This window comes from Plectropomus leopardus, chromosome 22 (genome assembly GCF_026936395.1).
Source record: "Plectropomus leopardus strain MGB_pleo_1.0 chromosome 22, ASM2693639v1, whole genome shotgun sequence".
In the NCBI taxonomy this organism is placed as follows: domain Eukaryota; kingdom Metazoa; phylum Chordata; class Actinopteri; order Perciformes; family Serranidae; genus Plectropomus; species Plectropomus leopardus.
Window position 1 is genome coordinate 18284371 of NC_142197.1, and position 20326 is coordinate 18304696.

Here is a 20326-nt window from a genome sequence, read left to right on the forward strand (position 1 = left end):
AGCTGACAGTCAATAGATGGTTAATTTGGAGATTATCTGTTGAGTTGGCCTTTGTAGTTTTTTAAGTGGTTAGTTCAGGATATTTACACATTGAGATACATCTTGTCATACTCGATCATTTGCTATGTTAGAGTATTAGACATTGTTTTTTTCATCTATTTAGTTTAGTTAATATGTTTACGTATTTAAAAAACAACTAAATTGTACATGAGCAACAGAAATGTGACGGAAAGATGCAAAAAAAAAACCTTGTGAACTTGATCAAGGCACTCTCCAGTATATACCGTCATTGATTAGTTAATAAATAAAATATTACAAAGATGGGAAGGACTAAAAGACAAAGATAAGGTGCACACAATAGCAGACATCCATATATACAAGTACTCAATGTGAAAAACAAGTAAAACCTCAGTTATTCGTTGGTATTTTACACAGGTAATCCTTAAGTATGACTGTGGGGAGAACACTTCGATATCCTGAAGCCAACCCACAATATTTTCACTGCACTCATAATTCCTCAAATGTATTTAATTTTAATTAATTACCTTGCTATTTACATGGGAAACAAGTGGAATCACCTCATCGTGTTTCCCTTTTTTTTCCTAATTTAAAAGAAAATATTAACACTGGAGTGCATGACCTGTCAAACTGTAGATTTTTTCATTAGCAGCAAGCACACTGCCAGTGTGTATGCAGTAAATATTTGCATGAATACTAAGCAGATATGGAAATGAAGTCACTGAAGGGGCCAACTCATGCAAATAAGGACAGATAAACAAAAGCTGGTATCAACAGCTTAATTTGTTTTTGCCGTCATAATGTGGTGTATGCTGTTGACACTGTCCTGAGGGCAAAAAGGCACATACTCACCAGCACATACACTTTACAAAGATGCTGACGAAGATTATATTGCGACCACAACCTTTAGCGTCTCTGTTTACTGTTTATTTAGACATCTGGCTGACTCAGAGAGCTGCTTATGAAATGATGGCTCCTGGCTAAATGCCATTCAACTGCACATATTTGACTGTGAATTTCTGTTGCTCTAGATCAAAAGCATCTGACTAATATGTCTCAAGTAATTTGCTTTTAATTAAAGCTATTCAGCTTCAGCTTTTTATTATTGAAGAAAGAGGTATAAGGCAATCTGTTGTTTTTTTTTATTTTACCAAATGTGTCCTAGACGTTTTAGTTCATAAGGAGTTCTGCTGCCAGAGAAAAGATTATTTTATGTTGTGAAACTTTAATTTCTTTGAAATTGTTTTGTGAGGAGATATCTGTAGAAGCCAAGGTCTACACAGTATTACCACTAGATGGCAATGGATTACAGTCTACACTGCTTAAGCTGGACCCTGCAGTGGTGAGATTAAAAAGATCAGTGAAAACTCCTCTCAGATCAACCCCCCACCGCCCTTTCCCTGAGTGGAAAAAAAAGAAGCTCTCTTACTCTTGATTTGACTTTCTTTTCAGGAGATTATCGCTGCATCAGTTAAAGCTGTGGCCTTTGTAGAAAGGAGTCCACCTGTGGGAGAAAAAAAAACGGCTCATTAGAGTGCTCTGTCTGCTGGGTTTCTGCAAAACGGGAATGCAGAAAAATGATTATATTCCTGCTGTCAAAGGGGGGTCAAAAGGTAACATAATAAGCATTATGAAATTGCAGGGGAAAATAACACTCGATCTTGACATGTTAAGGCAAAACACAACCCCTCTCACTGATCAGTCTACATTAGTTATGCATGACAAGTTGTTTGCTGACGCACGGTCAGCAGTCAGGTTAAACCGATCGATAGTCTGCAAAGTTGCCCACACATCATCTGTTGCTCTAAAAGGTTGATCAGACTTTCTCGCCACTTGCTCTCTTTCTGATTGTTTCTCTCCATCTCACTCTCTCTTACAGTCATATTTGTGAATATTATTAAATAAAATAAGGCAGAGGTTGTGTAATTAAACTGTCCTCCTGCATGTGTAGGCTGTTTGCAGCGTGGACTCTTACCGTCTCATGTGGGTGGATGTGGGAGGTTTTTATTTTTTCTATTGTGCTATTTAAGTGTTGTTTCATTAAAGATTGACAACTGTCTCCTGCTTTCCCAGGATGCCCAGATTGAGAGGGAGAAGCAAGTCTACAACATCACAGGAGGGTGCACGGCTCTCACTGTGGTTTACCTGCTAGGAAAACTTTACGTGGGGAATGCAGGTGACAGCAGGTGCGTATGCTTATCTTCTAGAATAATAATAGATTTTATTTGTCATGCAATTTACATTTGGAACAAATCTCAAAGTGCTACAAGGTGAAGGCAGCAGCATATAAAAAAAACATCAAAACAACCAGCATAAAAGCATTTTTAAAAGTCATTTTGAAAAATACATGAGCTTAAAACAAATAGAGCAACCAGCAAGAAGTTACTTAAAGTCATAAGTTCTGCTAAATTAAAGACTGTAAAGCAAGCAATGGTAATTACATCACAGTACCCCCAAAAGACATATGATGTCAGTGCATTGCAAGGCTATTCTTGCCGTTTTGGAAGCCGTCCTGGCCAACCTCAGCAGGAAGTTGGCTGACAGAGGTATGTAGTCACCTGATCACCTGGGCCTGCCATGCTATGGAAACTGGTCCCCGTACACGCTGTCTCTCACTTCTTACAGCTCACTTTCTTCAGCACCTCCACATATTGCTGCCATGGCTAACATTGCTGTACACCCCATTTGTGTTAGTATGAATAAATTATGTTTCACTTAAAGGTATATTATGCATAAATTGTTGGCTATGGTTTGTAAACACATCATTTGAACTTGGTCCCTCCTCCCTACGCTGCTTGTGTTAGAAATGCTACATGCTGAAATGAAAAAGGCAATAGTTTAGCAAGCTGAGGTCATCGCTGACAGAGACAGAGCATGTATATAACTATTCCAAATTTGTGTGCATCTACAGGGCTATCATTATCAGAAACAATGAGATCATTCCCATGTCGACAGAGTTTACACCAGAATCTGAACGACAGCGACTCCAGTTCCTGGTAAGACAACGCTGGTCTTTTTTTTGTTAACATAGAAACAGTGTTTATGTATCTTTTCTTGAAAGGATTGTGATGTATGACACTTTTTGGTGTAGTCTTTATTCTCAAGTTTGATCTGAATTTTCCTCCTAACAAACATATGTAATAGGGTTAGTCACACAAAGCCATGTCAGTTTATATGTGGTCAAACAGAGCGCTTATTGCTAGCCACAATTTCTCACTGTGTTCACACAATAAGCAACACAATCAACAAGGCATCCATCAAGTCAATCACTTTTCTATGAAGCTGTGCAAAATCAACCAATGCGAGGACACTCAACAAGCTCGTCAGCTGAGAATAGCTGGCTGTGACTGACCTTTTTGTAGTCAGCGGCGAATCAAGCAGAGACGCTTCCATGTTTCCTTTTGATTTCATGAATAAATCTCAATGTTCGTATAAACTCCTTTAGTGCCTCTTTAGTTGGAAGCAAAGGAAAGCTCACTGCAAAATACTTCTTGTATATATAAATATATAAACAGATATATGGACACCCATTTCTGCAATTAAAAGACAAAAAAAGATGACAATGTGGCCTTGTGGTGAAAAAAGGTCCTGTGGAAATTCTCAAAATAATATTCTAACTCACAATAATGACTTAGTATCACAAAATAATAAAAAACTCCCTCTTTCTTTTAAGACGCTCAGTATTTAGAGATGCCAAATCATTGTTTTGAGATACTCAGTCGTTATTTTGAGTAACTACGTCATTATTTAGAGATACTTAGTATTTCAAAATACTGATTTGGTTTCTCGAAATAATGAGCCAATAACTCAAAGTACTCACGTAATACCTTAAAATAATGACTAAGTCATTATTTTGAAATACTAAGTCATTCTTTTAAGTTACTAAGTCATAACTTAGAGATATTAAGTCATTTTGAGATACCATGCCATTATGTCCTAGTGACTAACTAATCTCAAGATACTTAGTCATTATTTTGAGAAACTGAGTCAATATTTCAAGAAAACTAAGTAACTAATTTAAAATACTAAGTCATTATTTTGGATACTCATAATTTTAAGAACTTAAGTCATTATTTTGACTTACAAAATCATTATTTCGAGATTTGAAGTCACTCTGAGGAGCTAAGTCATCATTTCAAAAATGTTTCTCATTATAATGACTGACGAGTTCTTTTTTTTGTCATCAAATTGACAGAAATGGGTTTCCAAACTGATATCTATGTACATTATCATCTATTAACAAAGAAGAGGGCACAAAGAACAAAAGAGCAGAGCCTGACCAGACTGTTGTCACAGCAAGCCTATATTTACTGTTTTATCAGCATATACTGTAATAACAAGAGACAGCAGCACAGAAATACCAGGTGGATGTGAGTCTGTTTACAAATTGTGTTTTCTTTACAGTTTGACAACTTTTTTTTCAACTGTAGAATGTCCTGCTCAAAAGGGTTCTTTAATAACCAAACTTACAAGTTGCAATTATTTTTAATATGGCATAAAACAAAGGAAGGGATGGGCTCTACCTCTCAATCATCAATTCAAGCCTTCAACACTTTTCTGCACCTGTCAATCACAACAGCCTCGGCCAGTATGCCATTATCATATTATCAGCCTCAAAACTCCAGCGTGCGCCAGGCGCCAGAGCGAAGTGACAAAAAAACCCTTAGTGATGGAAGATGACTTTCATTTGATCTGCCACATATTTAGCTGCTTGACTGACTTGAAGACCATCATTGTGTCCTCCAGGGTTTTATGCAGCCTCACCTGTTAGGAAATGAGTTCACGCACCTGGAATTTCCCCGGAGAGTTCAGAGGAAGGAGGTGGGCAAAAGGATGCTCTACAGAGATTTCACCATGAATGGATGGTGAGTCTTTCTCTCTGTTCTTTATTATCTCTTTTGCACACTATTTTCACTGAGCAGACAAAGCACTGAGGGATGGCAGGTCCTGGCATGCGCATAATGTGTGCTTCAGATAAATGACCTGTCTTATCGTGAATGTCAAATTATGATGTGGAATGAAAATGTTGCGGGATGGCGGCCGGCCCTCTCCAGCTGCATCCACCTTAAAAGGAACAATAATCTGAAAAAGAATTCCTCAGTTGCTGTTGTGCTGCAGTCTATGTCTGTTACTCCCTCTCCTTCCTTTACCACTGGCTTCACTCTTCTATGCAGCGAGAGCTGAAGAGACCAGCAGAGAGCTAATGAGGGAGCAGGCTAACTTGATATGATATAATGATATAGCAGAGATGGCCCTGTATGTGCAGTGTTCTGCGGGCTAGCGAGGCACCATGCTGTTTGACTCTGGCTTCAGTGGAAGCCGGTAATGAGATGTGCTTTTACTGCTACTCCCGCTCTCACTCACACTCACTCACTGATGCATGGAGCCACATACAGTACTGTGTGTGTTATGATGTATATTTCACCATAACACCAACCCTCAGGAGCAGAAATGTGCCAGCCAGGATGTGCTTCTGTGTGTGGGTTACTGTTATGTTTTTCTTCACATCCAAGCAAGGAAGTAGTTTGGAGTCCCTTTTTTTTTTTGTCCATACTGTATCTCGGAAGGACTGGGTATTGTTATGCCTCTGCGCCTAAGATAGCCGGGGCCAGAGGCATTATGTTTACTGGTTGTCAGTTCATCCATCCGTCTGTCCGTCTGTGCCATTGTCATGAACATGATATCTCCAGAACACCTTGAAGGAATTTCTTTAAAATCGGCACGAACGTCCACTTCCACTCAACGATGAATTGATTAGATTTTGTTGGTCAAAGGTCATGGTCATTGTGACCTCGCAGCCCTCTCATTCATGTAAATATGATATCTCACTAACACCTTGAAGGAGTTTCTTAAAATTTGGCACAAACGTCCACTTGGAATCAACAATAAACTGATTAAATATTGGTGGTCAATGGCCAGTGTGACCTCATCTGTCTCATTCTGGTGACTTCAATATCTCAAGAAGACCTAGAGGGATTTGCCTAAAATTTGGCACGAATGTCCACTTCAACATAATGATGAACTAACTTGATTGTGGCTGTCAAAGGTCAAGGTCACAATGACCTTGCACCTGTCTCATTCTGATTAGAATTTTTGGTCAAAGTTTATACACTAATTATGACAAAACTTCACAGAAATGTCTAACAGGATAAAATTATTAACTGATGATATGTTATATCCAAAAGATCAAAGCTCAGCTTCAGTGTGATATCATTATGTTGGCAAAAACTTTTCTGACCATTATTCAACGTCATAACTCTGAATTGGTGACACTAAACTTGGGTGTCCACCTTGAAGCTGGTTGTATAGATGTTCTGTGCTGCCAGGGGGAAGTTGTGTCTGAAGCATCCATGTTTTCACAGACAAGGATGTAAACTGTAAGTGCAACTTGGCTGGTGCGCGGAGGCATACAATCGTGAGGCAGTAATTCTAGTCGGAAATGTTTTAATCAGCCTGGGTCACAAACCAAGGCAGCTGGAGGAAAAATTTGAAGGATTTGAGAAATCCAGGAGATGTATAATGACTCTGCTTTTGGCTACTGTGGCTTGTTACAGCAAGCAGCCTCTCAAAACGGCCAAACTGCTCATCAAAATTCCTCAGAGCCCAAGGTGATGTCTTTAAATTGCTTGTTTTGTTTAGCAAACACAAAAGATTTTTTAGATACAAAACAGAAAACCTCAGATTCGAGGAGCAGGAAACAGTGAATGGATGGCATTTATGCTGAAGCACTAAATGTGTGTGGCTCTAAATTGCAAAGGCAATACTGAAAATGAGCATTCTCATTTGGCAGCCTTTGATAAAACAGTGGGAGGAGAAATTAGTGCAGTGTGTGACTCACTGTTGACGAGCAGCGATCCAACACAAAGGCACAAAGGCCAGAGTTGTTGCATTTGGGCTGGGAAATCTCGCTTTCGAGATAGACAAATGGGCAGAAAGGGAGACGGACTGACAGACGGAGCAAACCCTGGTCAGACGTGAAGCCGTTTGAAGTTGTTGATATTCTCCACTGACTGGCGACGCCAAGTCTAATCTAGCTAGTTTAAGTACATTCGCGTCAGCTGCGGAGTCTTTCAGTCTGACATCAAAGCTCCGATTCTAAGTGTGTTTTCAGATCTCCTGCTTCCATTTGTGCACTTCTGAACTCATTTCTGTGTTGTTTGCTCGTGTGTTCTCAGATCCCCTCCCCCTCGCTTGCTCCCGCTAAATTTTTCAGCAGTGAAAAAACACTTGTTATTGCACTCTGGAGAGACGCTGCAATGAGACACTGAGTCAAAACCTACGAGAAGGATGGCGGTGGCTCTGTTTCCCACCTACAGTGTGTTCATTAACAAGGGCTGAGCGAGGGCAAGAACAAATGGTGGGGTGAAGGAATATTTCTTTGATGCAAAACTGACAGAAAAAAAAGGCCTTAAAGGATCATAGGCTTCTAACATTAAAGGAATATTACACCATGTTTCCACATCAAGATCAGTTTGTTCATAATGGATAGTACCACTGAGCCTGTGGAAATAGTTTTAAAATGTCTAAAATAAATGTAAACCCTAATGATGTAATTAGGAATATTTTAGCTTGGGGACAACAGAAAACCTGCATCACCCACTGAGGTGTGGAGTTTGGCTGAATCCAAATGTCTGGACGCCATTGTTCTAGCAGACTCACAGACTTTACGTCCGCATTCCCGAAAAGCCTGCGAGTCTGCAAGAACGATGGAGTGCTGAGGGCTGCTCAAATCCACAATTCATTCAGTCTACAAAGGGCCTCATGCGGACTTTCTGCAGACTTCCTGGGAGTCTGCTCGGGGTGCAGACTTCAAAAGATTTCACTGATTTAATTACCCACAATTCAATGACATGTGACTAAAAAACAAAAAAAAACCTGTTATGAAAGTGTAAGACAGTTATGTATTAAAACATTACTTCAATCATTTATGCCAAAAATAATATTGAATCACATAATAATACAGAAATATGCAGAAGTATAGGCTATAGGGGTAATCAAAATGCATTTTATTATTACAGCCTACACTATAAAAGCTGGGCAGTGTACGCCAAATATATAGCTAAGAAAAATGGCCAAAAAACAACAAAATTCCAATTTATTTAGTCATAGTCAGTCCTTATTTACAAACATCTCTGTATTTGTATGAGTTTAACCTATATGTTGTATAGAAATGTATGAAGATACTTTTGCTCAGTGACAAAAGAAAAAATCCATATGCATAGAATTTATTTTCTATCATGTTGTCTGTTGGGACAGATAAGTTGACACTATTCATCATCCTCGCTATGCATGAGGAACACGACAGCTGTGATAACTGTGTACTGTCGCTCAAACGTTATAACAGCAAAAAGTGAAACACACACTTGGCCTGTCTATCAGCAGCTTGCAGTCTTGCATCACAGTACGTACGGTGAAGGCCAAGAGGGCTCAGGCCACAGGTCCAGAGGGTGGACATTTGAATTCAGCCTTTGAAAGATGTGGGCAGTGACCTCACAGAAAGAGCCAGAGAAAGAGATGCTATAAAGCTGCATTACTGTAGCTGTATTTGTTGAAAGTTGTCCCATGCTAGGGACTATTGCTCCTTTCTAGACAACTCAGATCACAAAAATTTCCAACCTCCCACTAGTAAGAGTAAAAAGGAAAGCCACTTAAAGTCAGAGTCCTTACCTGTAAACTCGGGGCACATCCATCTCCCCCGACTTCACGAAGAAGCAGGTGTCTGACATCACACTACAATGGCAGCACCCATCTACATGTGTATTCAGTATCTGTAGGCAAGGGGACGAGATTTCAGTATCAGAGGTTTTAGTAGCATTTATCGCTAATGTTTGAACAGCAGGCAAACAGTCCATGTGAAGAGTAAAACGCATTAGCCAAAAAGCAATCTCAAAACCCACTGGCTATCGTTTGATGACGAGTTTTATTCGTGTTCATTCTTATTTTATTTTTCCTTTTCCTTTCCTCAAATGTCGGATGGCTGCACCGGATCAGCCCTAAAATGTAAGCCCTCGCATCTAGAGGCTTTATCATCATCAGATCAATAGCCAGTCGGTTCAGAAAGTGGTAAACCCCGAACTAAAATACATTTTTTCATATAGTCAACTCAAATCTGTTCTGCATGTAAAGTGATGTTAAAAGTTGTGTTTGCAATGTTATTACGTAGCTGATTACGGTAATCAGTCTCCATAAGTTATCCGCTCAGCACAAAAGTTATTTGTTAAAAAGCTTTCTTTCTTCCTCAAACACAGGGCGTACAAGACCATTGAGGATGAAGATCTCAAGTTTCCACTCATATATGGGGAAGGGAAAAAGGTAAGAGTGTGTGTGTGCGCACGTGTAGTCCAAATTCTGTGCATCTGCTCAGGAATTCAGAATCGCAAAGAAAATCACTCTAACATTGTCAATCTGACACACACACACACACACACACACACACACACACACACACACACACACACACACACACACACACACACACACACACACATATACTGCCTGCCTGCCACCCAGAGAGTGGGTGAGCACTTGGTCTCTGATGTGCGAGTACCACACTGTGCGTATGTGTGTGTCAGCGTACACCCTCACTAGAAGAGAGAGGAGACGGTCCATCTGTTTCACTCCAGCAGCTACATCTAACACACACACCGACACACACACACACACACACACACACGGACATTCAGACAGACACACAGCAGTCTGGAGATGACAGTCGTCTCTCTGAGAAGTGAAGTTAATCCCCACTGGGACGGCAGGGGAGGAGATGAGAAGAAGAAAAGCAAAAATGAAAACACTCCACCAAATAAATTGCACAAAACGCTTCAAATTTTCAGTCGTGTCAGTTTGTTTTATATTTTGGGTTTGATGCAAAGAGGGACGTAACGAGAGTCTCCATCAGAAAGGAAAACAGCATCTGGTGACTACACAGCGTTGTCTGATGAATCGCTTTTGAATTCAAAGAACAGGCAAAATGGGTTTTCACACAGAGATAAAAGAGAGGAAAAATATTGAAAAAGATTTAGATAATTAAAAGAATAGAAACAGAAAGGAATAGAAAACTTTTTTCAGCGCACTTAATGTCATTTTACTGACTTCTGACCACTTTCACATGTTGAGATATTTGTTTGTTTAATGCAGCTCTGAATATATTTACATTTATACACCAAAATGCAAAACTGTATTGCAACAGACTGCACAGTGAGCAATTATCAGCTCCACCGCCCACATATGTTGTAAATTCAGACTGGGAAGAGGTGACAGGGTGAAACACTGCCGTCGTGGGAACTGTCAGTCAATATGGGAACATCCATATGTTCGTTAACAGCTGACTGACAAACACCAGAATTCTGACAGAATGATTTGTAAAATAAATAAATAGATACATAAAAACAGGTAAGAAACAAAAGCTAAACCAGTGTGTGTTTTACAGGCACGAGTGTTGGCCACCATCGGAGTGACCCGAGGGCTTGGCGACCATGACCTCAAAGTTCACGACTCCAACATTTACATCAAACCATTCCTTTCCTGTTGCCCAGAGGTAAGAGCCAAAACTGCATACAGCCTGCTGGACACAAATTCAGTCACCGATGACTTAAAAGTGAAGTCCAACCGTACTTTTTTTTCTGTGCTACATCATAAATATCTTCTGTGTTTAGAAACTTTTTTTGTTTTAATTTTTTTGTGTTACATCTATATATCCATACCACACACACACGCACGCACACACACAAAACAAAATGTTCTTGCTCTTTTTATTTATGCATCTATTTTTTTATCCAATGGATTTCTGTTGATTTGAATATCATTATTGATTTTTTTTTCTTTCTTGTATTTATTTATTTATTTATATCGTCATTTAATTGTATCTTAGGCTTTAGAAATATTGTTTTACAAACATTCATGCCAATAAGGCAAATTGAATTGAAATTGAAAAGTGAAAGGGAATACATATATATATATATATATATATATATATATATTATTTCACAGTCATCCAGTGGTTTTACATTACATTTCTATGTAGAAAAAGTAAAGTTTATTTTCGTACAGCAAATGAAATTTTGCATAAAGCAGTAACAGGAGCTGCAACTATTAGTCAACTAATCAATTAGTCAATCTACAGGAAAATAATGGGCAATTATTTTGATAAGAATTAATTGGTTAATTTTTTCTGCAAAACTGTCAGAAAAATGCAGTTTTCAGCCTCTCAAACATGGGGATTTCCTGCTTTTCTCTGTTTTGCATATTCTATTAAACTAAATATATTTGGGGTTGCACTGAAAAGAAACCATTTATCACCATGGTCTCTGAGAATCTGGTTGGACTGTTTTTTTTTAACGATTTTCTGACATTTTATAGATACAACTATCAATCAATGAATCTAGAAAATAACTGGGGGCTCGGTGGATAATGAAAAACAGGTTACTTGCAGCCTTAGCGGTTGCACGCAGCAGACTGAGTCACACAACAGCCTGCTACACAACACAAGACACACACTGCAAACAACAAACCGCAATGATGTTAATGTCTCCTTAACTAGAACACAAATATGAACACACGTTTCGTCCACCGCCTTATCTTACTAAACAAAGCAACAAACAAAGCAACAAACAAAGCGCACTGCTAACGCCGGTTTGGAGCTAAATGGCTAATTAGCTCAGCTTCATGTCGTAAAACAGCATGTAAACATACCTGCTGGTGTCACTTTGGTCCGCTGAGATGCTGGGATGGTATTTACTGGTGTAAACCACTAAAACAGTCACGCTGTCTGCACATATATGTAGCTACAACGCGACTTTGTTTACTTTTGTCTTTAGGACTTGCGGCGTAACACTCCGCGAGCCTGACAGCTGCTGTCAATCAAACTGACACCGACCCGCCTCCGCTGCCAGCTGAGGAGAAAAGGAGCATGACACATATTTTTTTCGGTTAAAGGTTCAGTGTTGTGTTAAGTCAGTTTTATTTATAAAGCCCATTATCACAAAACACAGTTTGCCTCAGATGTTGTATGCTGTAAAGCCTTTTAAGAGCGGCAGAGGAAGATGAGGGATTCCTTTTCCAGGATTGTTAGATGTTCAGTGGATGTCATAAATAATAATTGGATTACAATTATGACAAAAAGGAAAGACAAAGAGAGGGGGGGAGCTTGGAAATGTTGAGTACCCCAAAGTTTTCTGTTATTAATGTATAGTATGGGTCCCAAACATTAAGAATCCTCTAACCAGGGGATTTTACAATCTGCAGTCGTCACTGCTCAACACCACTACGTTCCCCTACATTTTACACATTGAATAATAAACACTGTAAACAGTACACTTCATGATGGAATTTTTCACTACAAAATGCAGTTTGGGGTTTTTTTTCTGTCTAGTGCACACACACAAGTACATGGGTGCACAGGTGACTTGTTTCAGCCCTGCCAATGGCTTCACACTACACCAGCGATCTTCGGGTGGTTGTAACACACCAAGAAACATAGAAGTGTGCCAACAAAAGCTGCAAAGAAGACCATTGTGGCAGCAGGTTAAAAGTGCAAAAACATGTGATTCCAGTCCTTGTAACTTTGGCAGAACATAATGAACTTGTCCTTTCTCTGGTGCTCGTGCCAGCCTAGAGCACATAAAGAAACGCAGTAAATACCAGCTTATGTCTGTGGTTAGCTTGTGTTTCATTTGGTCAGGCAAGACTTTCCAAACATGAGGATTTGTGGGCCAACATGTCAGCATCTATCTTCCTGAACCCATTAACCCTCAGACTGGGTTTGTTTCCTGTGGCTGGTACAGTTACAATCTCAGCGAACAAACAATCAGATCAGATGTTTTCCTTCCTCTTTTCCTGCATTCGTTCTAGTTCCTTACCTTCTTTTGTCTCAAGAAAGTCACATGACATATCCTGCGTCTTTCCCCATCATGTCTGAGCTGCAGTCACAGTTGCATGTCTGATCGAGGTCCTCTGCTGCAGGAGAACTCGGGCTCACCTGTCTGACTGTCTGACTCTGGTTTCAAAGCTCTTTCATCTCCTGATGTAGTTTGTCTTACAGAGTTTTGCATTTCCCCTCCCAGAGCTCTCTGCTTGATCTTTAATTCATTAATAACCGAGTTCACACCAGGTTCACATCGAAGGCTGAACTACTCTCAGCACTCTGTGTCTCTGTCTGTGTCTCAGTCTTTTTTTTTTTTGCTCACAAACACGACTCTCGCCCCTCACCAGCGTCTCTCAAGTACTTTCTCAAGATGCTCTCATTGAATGAAAACTGCATTGAATTCATTAAGAGGTGAGGCTGTGAGGGCAAGGTCAGTATGGATTTCAATAGGGTTGAGGAACTCAAGCTGCTAAGTGCGCCTGATCTTGCCAGCCTCATAAAGGAATCTTTCATCTTGAGTATAATGTCTGGTGTAAGCTCTGATTTCATTGTCTCTGACCTGACAACCAACTATATTTGATGCTACCAGTGCAGTTGTTGTCAGGAGAGAAAATCAAGAGCCTTTTCATAGCAGATACGAGGTACCATTGTTGCTCTGTGCTGTAGTGCACTTATGTCTTCATCTGTGTGACATTTCTTCATGTAAATTAAAAATAAATGCACCAATTGCAAGATCCCAAGCCAACACATCAGAGTCAAGCTTTGCTTTATGTCTACTTTTGCTTCTATTTTGAAGACAATGGGCCAAATTTTGTGTTTAAACCATGCCAATAGTGCAAAGGTTTAACGCACAAATCCAGTATTCATAAAGACTATAATTTGTTCATACTCTGAACAAATTTAAAACTGCCTGAGACTGTAAGTGAGCACAAATGATGAAAGCTTGCCTAGTTTTGAAAATATCTAAATGTATACCTTTTAACTCATTGCATAGCATTTTAAAACCAAATTCACTGAAAAAGGCTTTAATAGAGAATATATCTAATTGTTAATTTACTAAAACATTGGCCAAATGTATAAATAACTATGAAATGGATGCTCTTTCACTCTCATCATTTATGGCCATGATTAAAATATTCAACTGTAAAAACTGAGTGTCCCAGTCAAAGCTTACAGTGGAGTATATGAGAATGTAAGTATAACTGTTTTTCTACGTCGGGCAGCCACTCCCATCAATTTTAAGTGCCGTGAATTGCACATATCAGTATGTAGTCAGTGTTATTTGGTAGCCTATTAACTGGCATCCAGGGAATAGAAGATTCTGATTGATCTCTAAGCAGGTGTTGAAAGATATAGCAGCCTGGGCCTTCAGTAGAGAGACCAAAATCACATTGACGAGAATAACGAACAGCTTATCAGCATGTCAGCGTAGAAACAACTTCACCGCTTCCTCCATGATGCATCTTTAGGCAAAAGTGTTTCCTTATTCAAAGAAATGGGGGCTTGGCAGTATGCTGATTGCAAAAGCGGGCACATGCCTGCCAGTTTAGAGTGCTTCTGATTTATTGACATATGGTGGTTAGGGTTAGGGTTATGGGAACATGGTGGTGGGAACAAAATTGGCTGTTGCGCAAGTGTCATGAATCTGACAGTAATTTTGCATGTGCACTTATTTTGCGTGCAAACACTTATATGCATGTCTCTTGCCTGTGGACCCCTCTATGTGTGTAGATTTAGTCAAAGACCAGCAGCGTTGGCAAATTCCTTTTCAACTTTACTTGATGACTGCTACACGCCTTAAATAGCAGTTCACTTCTGTGTTTTTCACACCTGAAGTGAACTGGAATTGTGAGCCAAACTTGAGACCCAGGCATAAATCTGTGTACTGTGCCGGGGTACGGTACGCAGAGTTCACACTGATCAAACCAGCTGGACTTTGTGGTCAAGTGTGCCCAGATCCAGGCTTATTTCCTTCATGTGAAAAGCTTGTTAAGTCTTTACATCTAATTTTGTGGCTGCTTCAGTTTTTGAGTGTTTTAAATAAAACCCCTTATGTTTTGTGTTTTGGCCTGCAGGTAAAAGTATATAACCTGGCACAGTATGAGCATGGGGCCGATGATGTTCTTGTTATGGGAACCGACGGCCTCTGGGACGTCCTCTCCAACCAGGAAGTAGCCGAAGCCGTCACCACATTCCTAGCCAACTGTGACCCTGATGACCTACACAGGTTTGTTGCTTGTTTTTTCTTTTTCAATATGAATTTCTTTTTCTTTAACCCCAGGTTTGTTGCTTTAATTTTATAAACCTGAAGATGGCTCTCTCCAGTTCTCCTGCAAATGTCACATATTGTCATCTCTATAATTAAACTTTTTAAGAAGCATTGTTTTCCTCTCAAAAATAAATTACGCCCTCAGCCAAGTACCAGTTCCTCTTATGATTTTCACACTTTTTAATGTAATGATAAATCTGCGAATAAAGTCAAAAATAGAAATTCTCACCAGTGCAGAGGAGGTCTAATATCTTTTTATCTTGTAAAGTGTATAGATGTTATTTTGAGGCAAAATGGAGAATGATTCAGTTTTTCACACCCAAAAATGAATAGGTGGCTTCATGTTGCACCCAGCAAAAAATCACTGTATAAGAGTTCAGTGAAAGCGACATACACACCATGATTTCCACTGTTGTCCAGGTACACGATGGCAGCACAAGACCTGGTGATGCGAGCGCGTGGCGTGCTAAGGGACAGAGGCTGGAGGATCACCAACGAGCGTCTTGGCTCCGGAGATGACATCTCAGCCTTCATCATACCGCTGATGTACGGCAACCGTCAGCCCTGAGGACAGAGAAGCTGCAGTTCAAGGACCTGAAGGGCTCGTAGGCTCTTAATCCAACAGGACTGATTTGAACTAAGAATCCCCGTTCAGTTTTCCTCTGTGCCGTTTGCACAATTTTTTTCTTTCTTTTTTTCTTTCTTTCTTTCTTTTTTCTAGACCAAGGATATACTAACGTTTGGATATATATATAGTTTTGTTGGTGTTTCACATCTCTGCAGGAGTTCAGAATTGGCCACATTTGGCTGCTCGGGGAGAAAAAGACAGTCATGTGTCTCCCGAATCAAAATTGCCAAAAATTTATTTGATCTGTTTCAAGTAAAAGTGATGGAGGAAAAATTGTGGCTGCACCTGAACTTCTGCAGAGATGGGAAAACTGAAAAAGACGAATGCTCTTCCAAAGCGAAGAAAAGACCTCTTTTCTTTCTGTTCTTACCTCTCTTGCAGTGCTGTACATGGCCCCTCTTCTTCCTTCTCTTTTAGTCCTTCCCTTTTCTCCAAAACTGTACAGTCAACTTGTTTATAAAGAAAAAAAAACTCCTTTGTTTCGTGACCATGGACCGAGCTGAGGGGTCAACTGCGCTTTTCCGTTTTGCCACAGTGTGGCTTCAAAGGAGTCACTTGCTGAAGAACCGCTTCCAGATTGAGACTGATTGCAGCAATGAGATTTTGGGCTCGCAGCCGTGTTGCTGTTCCCATTCTAAGCATCTTGTTGTCATTTCGTAAGAGCCCATGAAGCCAGAAATGTTTTGTCACGTAGAAAGTTGGGTGATTGTTGGTTATCATGTTTCTGAGAATGTGGACGCAGAGGAAAAGAGACAAAGGACCTGACGTTGAGCACCTCAAAGTAGCAAGGCAAATCAGCAATCACTTTTAATGCAGAAGACATTTTGACGTGTCACAGTGGGAAAGGCACAGGTGTGAATAATGAATTCAATAATGGCTGAATTCACTCACTGGAACACTTGAATAGAACATCTTAAATGTATTTATGCTGTAATCCACTGCAAGTCTGAAGTTGATAATTCAGAGTCAGTATTCCCACCTTCCCAATATAATTGCGTCTTAGCGCATCTGCTCGGGAAAACACAGACAACCGCAGCAAACTGGTGTTTGAATGGCGAGTCTCGTAGTTTCACAGGCATCAACGAAATACCTACAATTACAGAATTTCACGGAGAGAAAGGGCTTAAAAAATAAGTTGACTGTTGCTGAGCGTTATAGTGTGAACCACCACAGCCATCAGCATAAAGACGCATATCAACTAAATAGAAATGGAAATGGCAGCTACAACATTGTTTCACAAAACAAACACTACATAAAACACTACATAAAGTAAAATGACTGATGAAAAGGTCATTCTGCTCGCTTCTTTGTGTGCGACACCATGTTGCTGTGACACCAGGTGTGTTTATGTCGGCAAACTCGGCTGTTCCATTGGACTTTGCAGCGTTAGTAACACCCGTGCTTTTCCTACTATGACAAGCCTTAATGTCTGCTTTGAGAAAGCCCCATTAGAGGTAATGAATATGGTGTATTGACTTGCCTGGATGTTGCATGAAATGACATAGGTCAACCTATTTCAGTTCATAAAACATCCATGCTTCAACATTTAGGGAAATGCTTTTTTGCATTTTGGTTGGGACTTAGATGAGAAGGTCGATATCACGCTCATATCAGTATTAGGAAATAAAATTAACAAAACAATATAATTGTAATCAGTTACCTGTTACTGAGAAAAGAAGTATATTAAAATATTTAAATTACAGTTAATACTCAAAATGTTGGTGATTAAGAAGGGGTTACAGCCGGATATATTCTATTCGGTAAAATTGCTTTTCATCTTTTGAACATACCGGGGTTTTTTTATGTCCACTTTAGAAGCTTTGTTAGAAAAGTACTTACAAAATAAGTCAATTAAATCAGTTGCACCTAAGTAATTAAAATAGATACATTACTTGTTCATTTTTGAACATGTAACTAGTTATCTGTAATCTATTACAATTCAAAAGTAACCGTCCCAACACTGAGCATCCGGGGGCCTTTAACGTAGCTTAGCTTAGCCTAGCTAACAGCTAAAAGCAGGGGGAAATGGCTAGCATGGCTCTCTCCAAGGTAAGTTCTCAAAAACCTCAAAATTAACAACTTTCAGGGCTGGAAATATACCAAACATTGTTTATGTTTATATGAATTAAACATGTTTGCTTGTTAGCTTTACAGGTGCTATTTTGGACAGAGCCAGGCTAGCTGTTTCCTGCTGCTTCCTGTGTTTACGCTAAACTTATGGTTTTCTAGCTGTAGCTTTGAATTTAAGGTATTGTTACAAAAGTGAGAGTGGTATAAATGACTGTGCTAAGCTGTTTGCATGACCACCGAAATGAAATGAATATTTCAGTAGGCCTATTCGCTCTGTCTCACACAAATTGTCCTGTTTAAACAGTCTTACCTAAGAAATTATTCTCCCACAGATTTGCACTGATTTTCAAAAATGCAGTACAAAGCATGTCCTGTTTAAAAATTACTGGAAAATTTCAGCAACCCTTTAATATTCTTGTCTAACTCTCGGCAAGAAAGCCAGTAAGCTTGTTTTCCCGAAATGTCAATCAATTCCTTTGAAGTAAATATTTTATACAAGCTGAACTGCACACTGAGAAACTTGGGATTTGTGGAAATTAGGTTTTTCAAGAAACCTCTTTCACACTTAACTAAATGCTTCAGCTTTTAAAAAAAGTGATAACCTCATAACGCTCGCACTTTAAGCTGACCTGCATCATTTACCACGCAGCCATGATACATGAAATGATGAGGACGTAAATATTCCCTGCAACAGGGAGGATTGAATTAAATTCATGCTTGTAATTTAAAAAGAAACCATGAAATACAATCAAAGTCAATCTGAAGAAACTGAAAGTTTTTCTTTAACATGTTTTGCATGTTTCATGAGCTTTAGATGCTTGATACGGATCATTTTTGTCTTCAGAGGGACAATGTACTGAGTTTGGATGTAGTGATTTACTGTGTGTAGGTGCATGCAGTGACATATTGTAGGCCTGGGAATATGAGCGACGGTGCAATGGTTTATACTGCTGTTTGTTTTTATATGGACTGAATTTGTATTTCTGTAACGTATCAGCGCGTTAGTGATAATGTTATTTGTTTGTAAATGTGCATAGATTATGCATAGGCCATATTTCTGGGTTTGTTCCTTTAAAGTTATTAGCATCCCATATATTTAGCATAAAGGCTAAGGGTTTATAATTCATTGTGAAGGAAAGGAAACTAGTTTTTGAAAAGTTTCATTCCAATCTGGGAAAGCTGACTGCAAAACTTAAAACAAACTGCATGTTTCAACGGTTAAGTCCCTGATGGACAAAATAAACACTGATAGAGTAAGTTTTATGATTTTATTTCCTCAATAGTGGATATGTAGAGTTTTGAAGTAGCGCTGGTTTTTTTAGGCTTGACTGCAAACTGAGAATATTTCTCCTTATTTCACAAAAACGGTGCGTACAGGTGATTGACTGAATCCAAAGAGGTTTAAAAAGAAACTGAGCAGTGCCAGGATGAGGAAGCCATCATTGAAGGAATAGTTCAACATTTTGGGACAAGCACTTCCTCTGGTGAAGTGTATTTCCCCAAAAATGTCAAACTTTGTTTTATGTTGCATGATATGTGCCATTGTGTAGCATGGTCTATTTATCATCGTAGCTTTGACTTTTTTGCAGTTGACAATTATTGACATTCCTCCGAGCAGCAGTAATTTACATTTGCCTGAAGTTCATATGGTGCATTTTCCCTCTTGTACATTCCATGCAAAAAAACATTTAAATATTTAAATTACATATTCTGCATTGCAATCTGTCATAATTACTTGTTGTTGCATCTGTGATTCAATCAAATAAGTATTTTGCCAGTTACCAAGTTCTTTTAAAACCTCTGTTTCATTTACTGAATGTCTGTTTTTATTTTATTTTACTCTCATAAGACAAATTTTCCTGCCACCACTGAAGCATTGTCTTAGCATGTGCCTCAGTTCAACATTGAGGTTTCAATGAACCATCTGACAGAGAGAGTGAATGTTTTGAATTGCAAACATGTTAAGACAATGTCTGATTGGGGCGTTGTGTTGAATGTTCATCCTTATACCTGTCATTAAGCCTTTTTGTCATAGATGAATGTCAAAAAAAATGAATATATGATTTATTTTTCTCATCCTACTGTGCCACCCAACTGCTGCACATCAACTCAGGTTCAATTACCATGTGTAGTTAAGGTGGACAAGCTGTTAAGAGTGGTTTCTAAAGGCGGGGAGTCCCCCAGGGCAGTTTATTAGTTCCACTACATTTGTAAATACGTTTGAGAGGAAGCTCAAAGACTTGAAAGTTTATGGAGTCCCTTCTGCCCGACTGTAGGTTTCCTGTTTTTGAAGTTGCTGTATTGTGAAAGTAGTCACTGCTGTTGTTTTTTTCTGCCTTCAAACTATGGGGTTCATGATGGGAAAAATGAGAGGCGCTGGGAGGGTTTTTTTCCTGTAGCAAAAAGGAAGTTTGAAGGCCAGTGGGGGAATACTTTTTAAGTGACTATTGTGCTACCCTCAACCTCTCCATTTGTGAAT

The 20326-nt window shown here is 39.3% G+C and overlaps 2 protein-coding genes across 2 annotated transcripts in view; one reads left to right on the forward strand and one right to left on the reverse strand.

The window, feature by feature from the left end:
* The window catches only part of il17rel (interleukin 17 receptor E-like), a 51543-nt gene extending 39657 nt beyond the window's left edge, over positions 1-11886 (reverse strand). The window contains exons 1-3 of the mRNA XM_088072429.1: positions 11710-11886; positions 8686-8786; positions 1448-1522 (exon numbers count right to left, since the gene is read on the reverse strand). The gene's annotated coding sequence lies outside the window, so the exon portion shown is untranslated. The remainder of the gene's footprint in view (positions 1-1447; positions 1523-8685; positions 8787-11709) is intronic.
* Positions 1-19482, forward strand: part of LOC121961258 (protein phosphatase 1H-like) — a 34793-nt gene extending 15311 nt beyond the window's left edge. The window contains exons 4-10 of the mRNA XM_042511171.2: positions 2092-2204; positions 2930-3014; positions 4765-4883; positions 9267-9330; positions 10448-10555; positions 14956-15107; positions 15570-19482. Of these exons, the coding sequence (XP_042367105.2) occupies positions 2092-2204; positions 2930-3014; positions 4765-4883; positions 9267-9330; positions 10448-10555; positions 14956-15107; positions 15570-15717 (789 nt within the window). The 3' untranslated portion in view covers positions 15718-19482. The remainder of the gene's footprint in view (positions 1-2091; positions 2205-2929; positions 3015-4764; positions 4884-9266; positions 9331-10447; positions 10556-14955; positions 15108-15569) is intronic.
* The last annotated feature ends 844 nt before the right edge of the window (positions 19483-20326 follow it).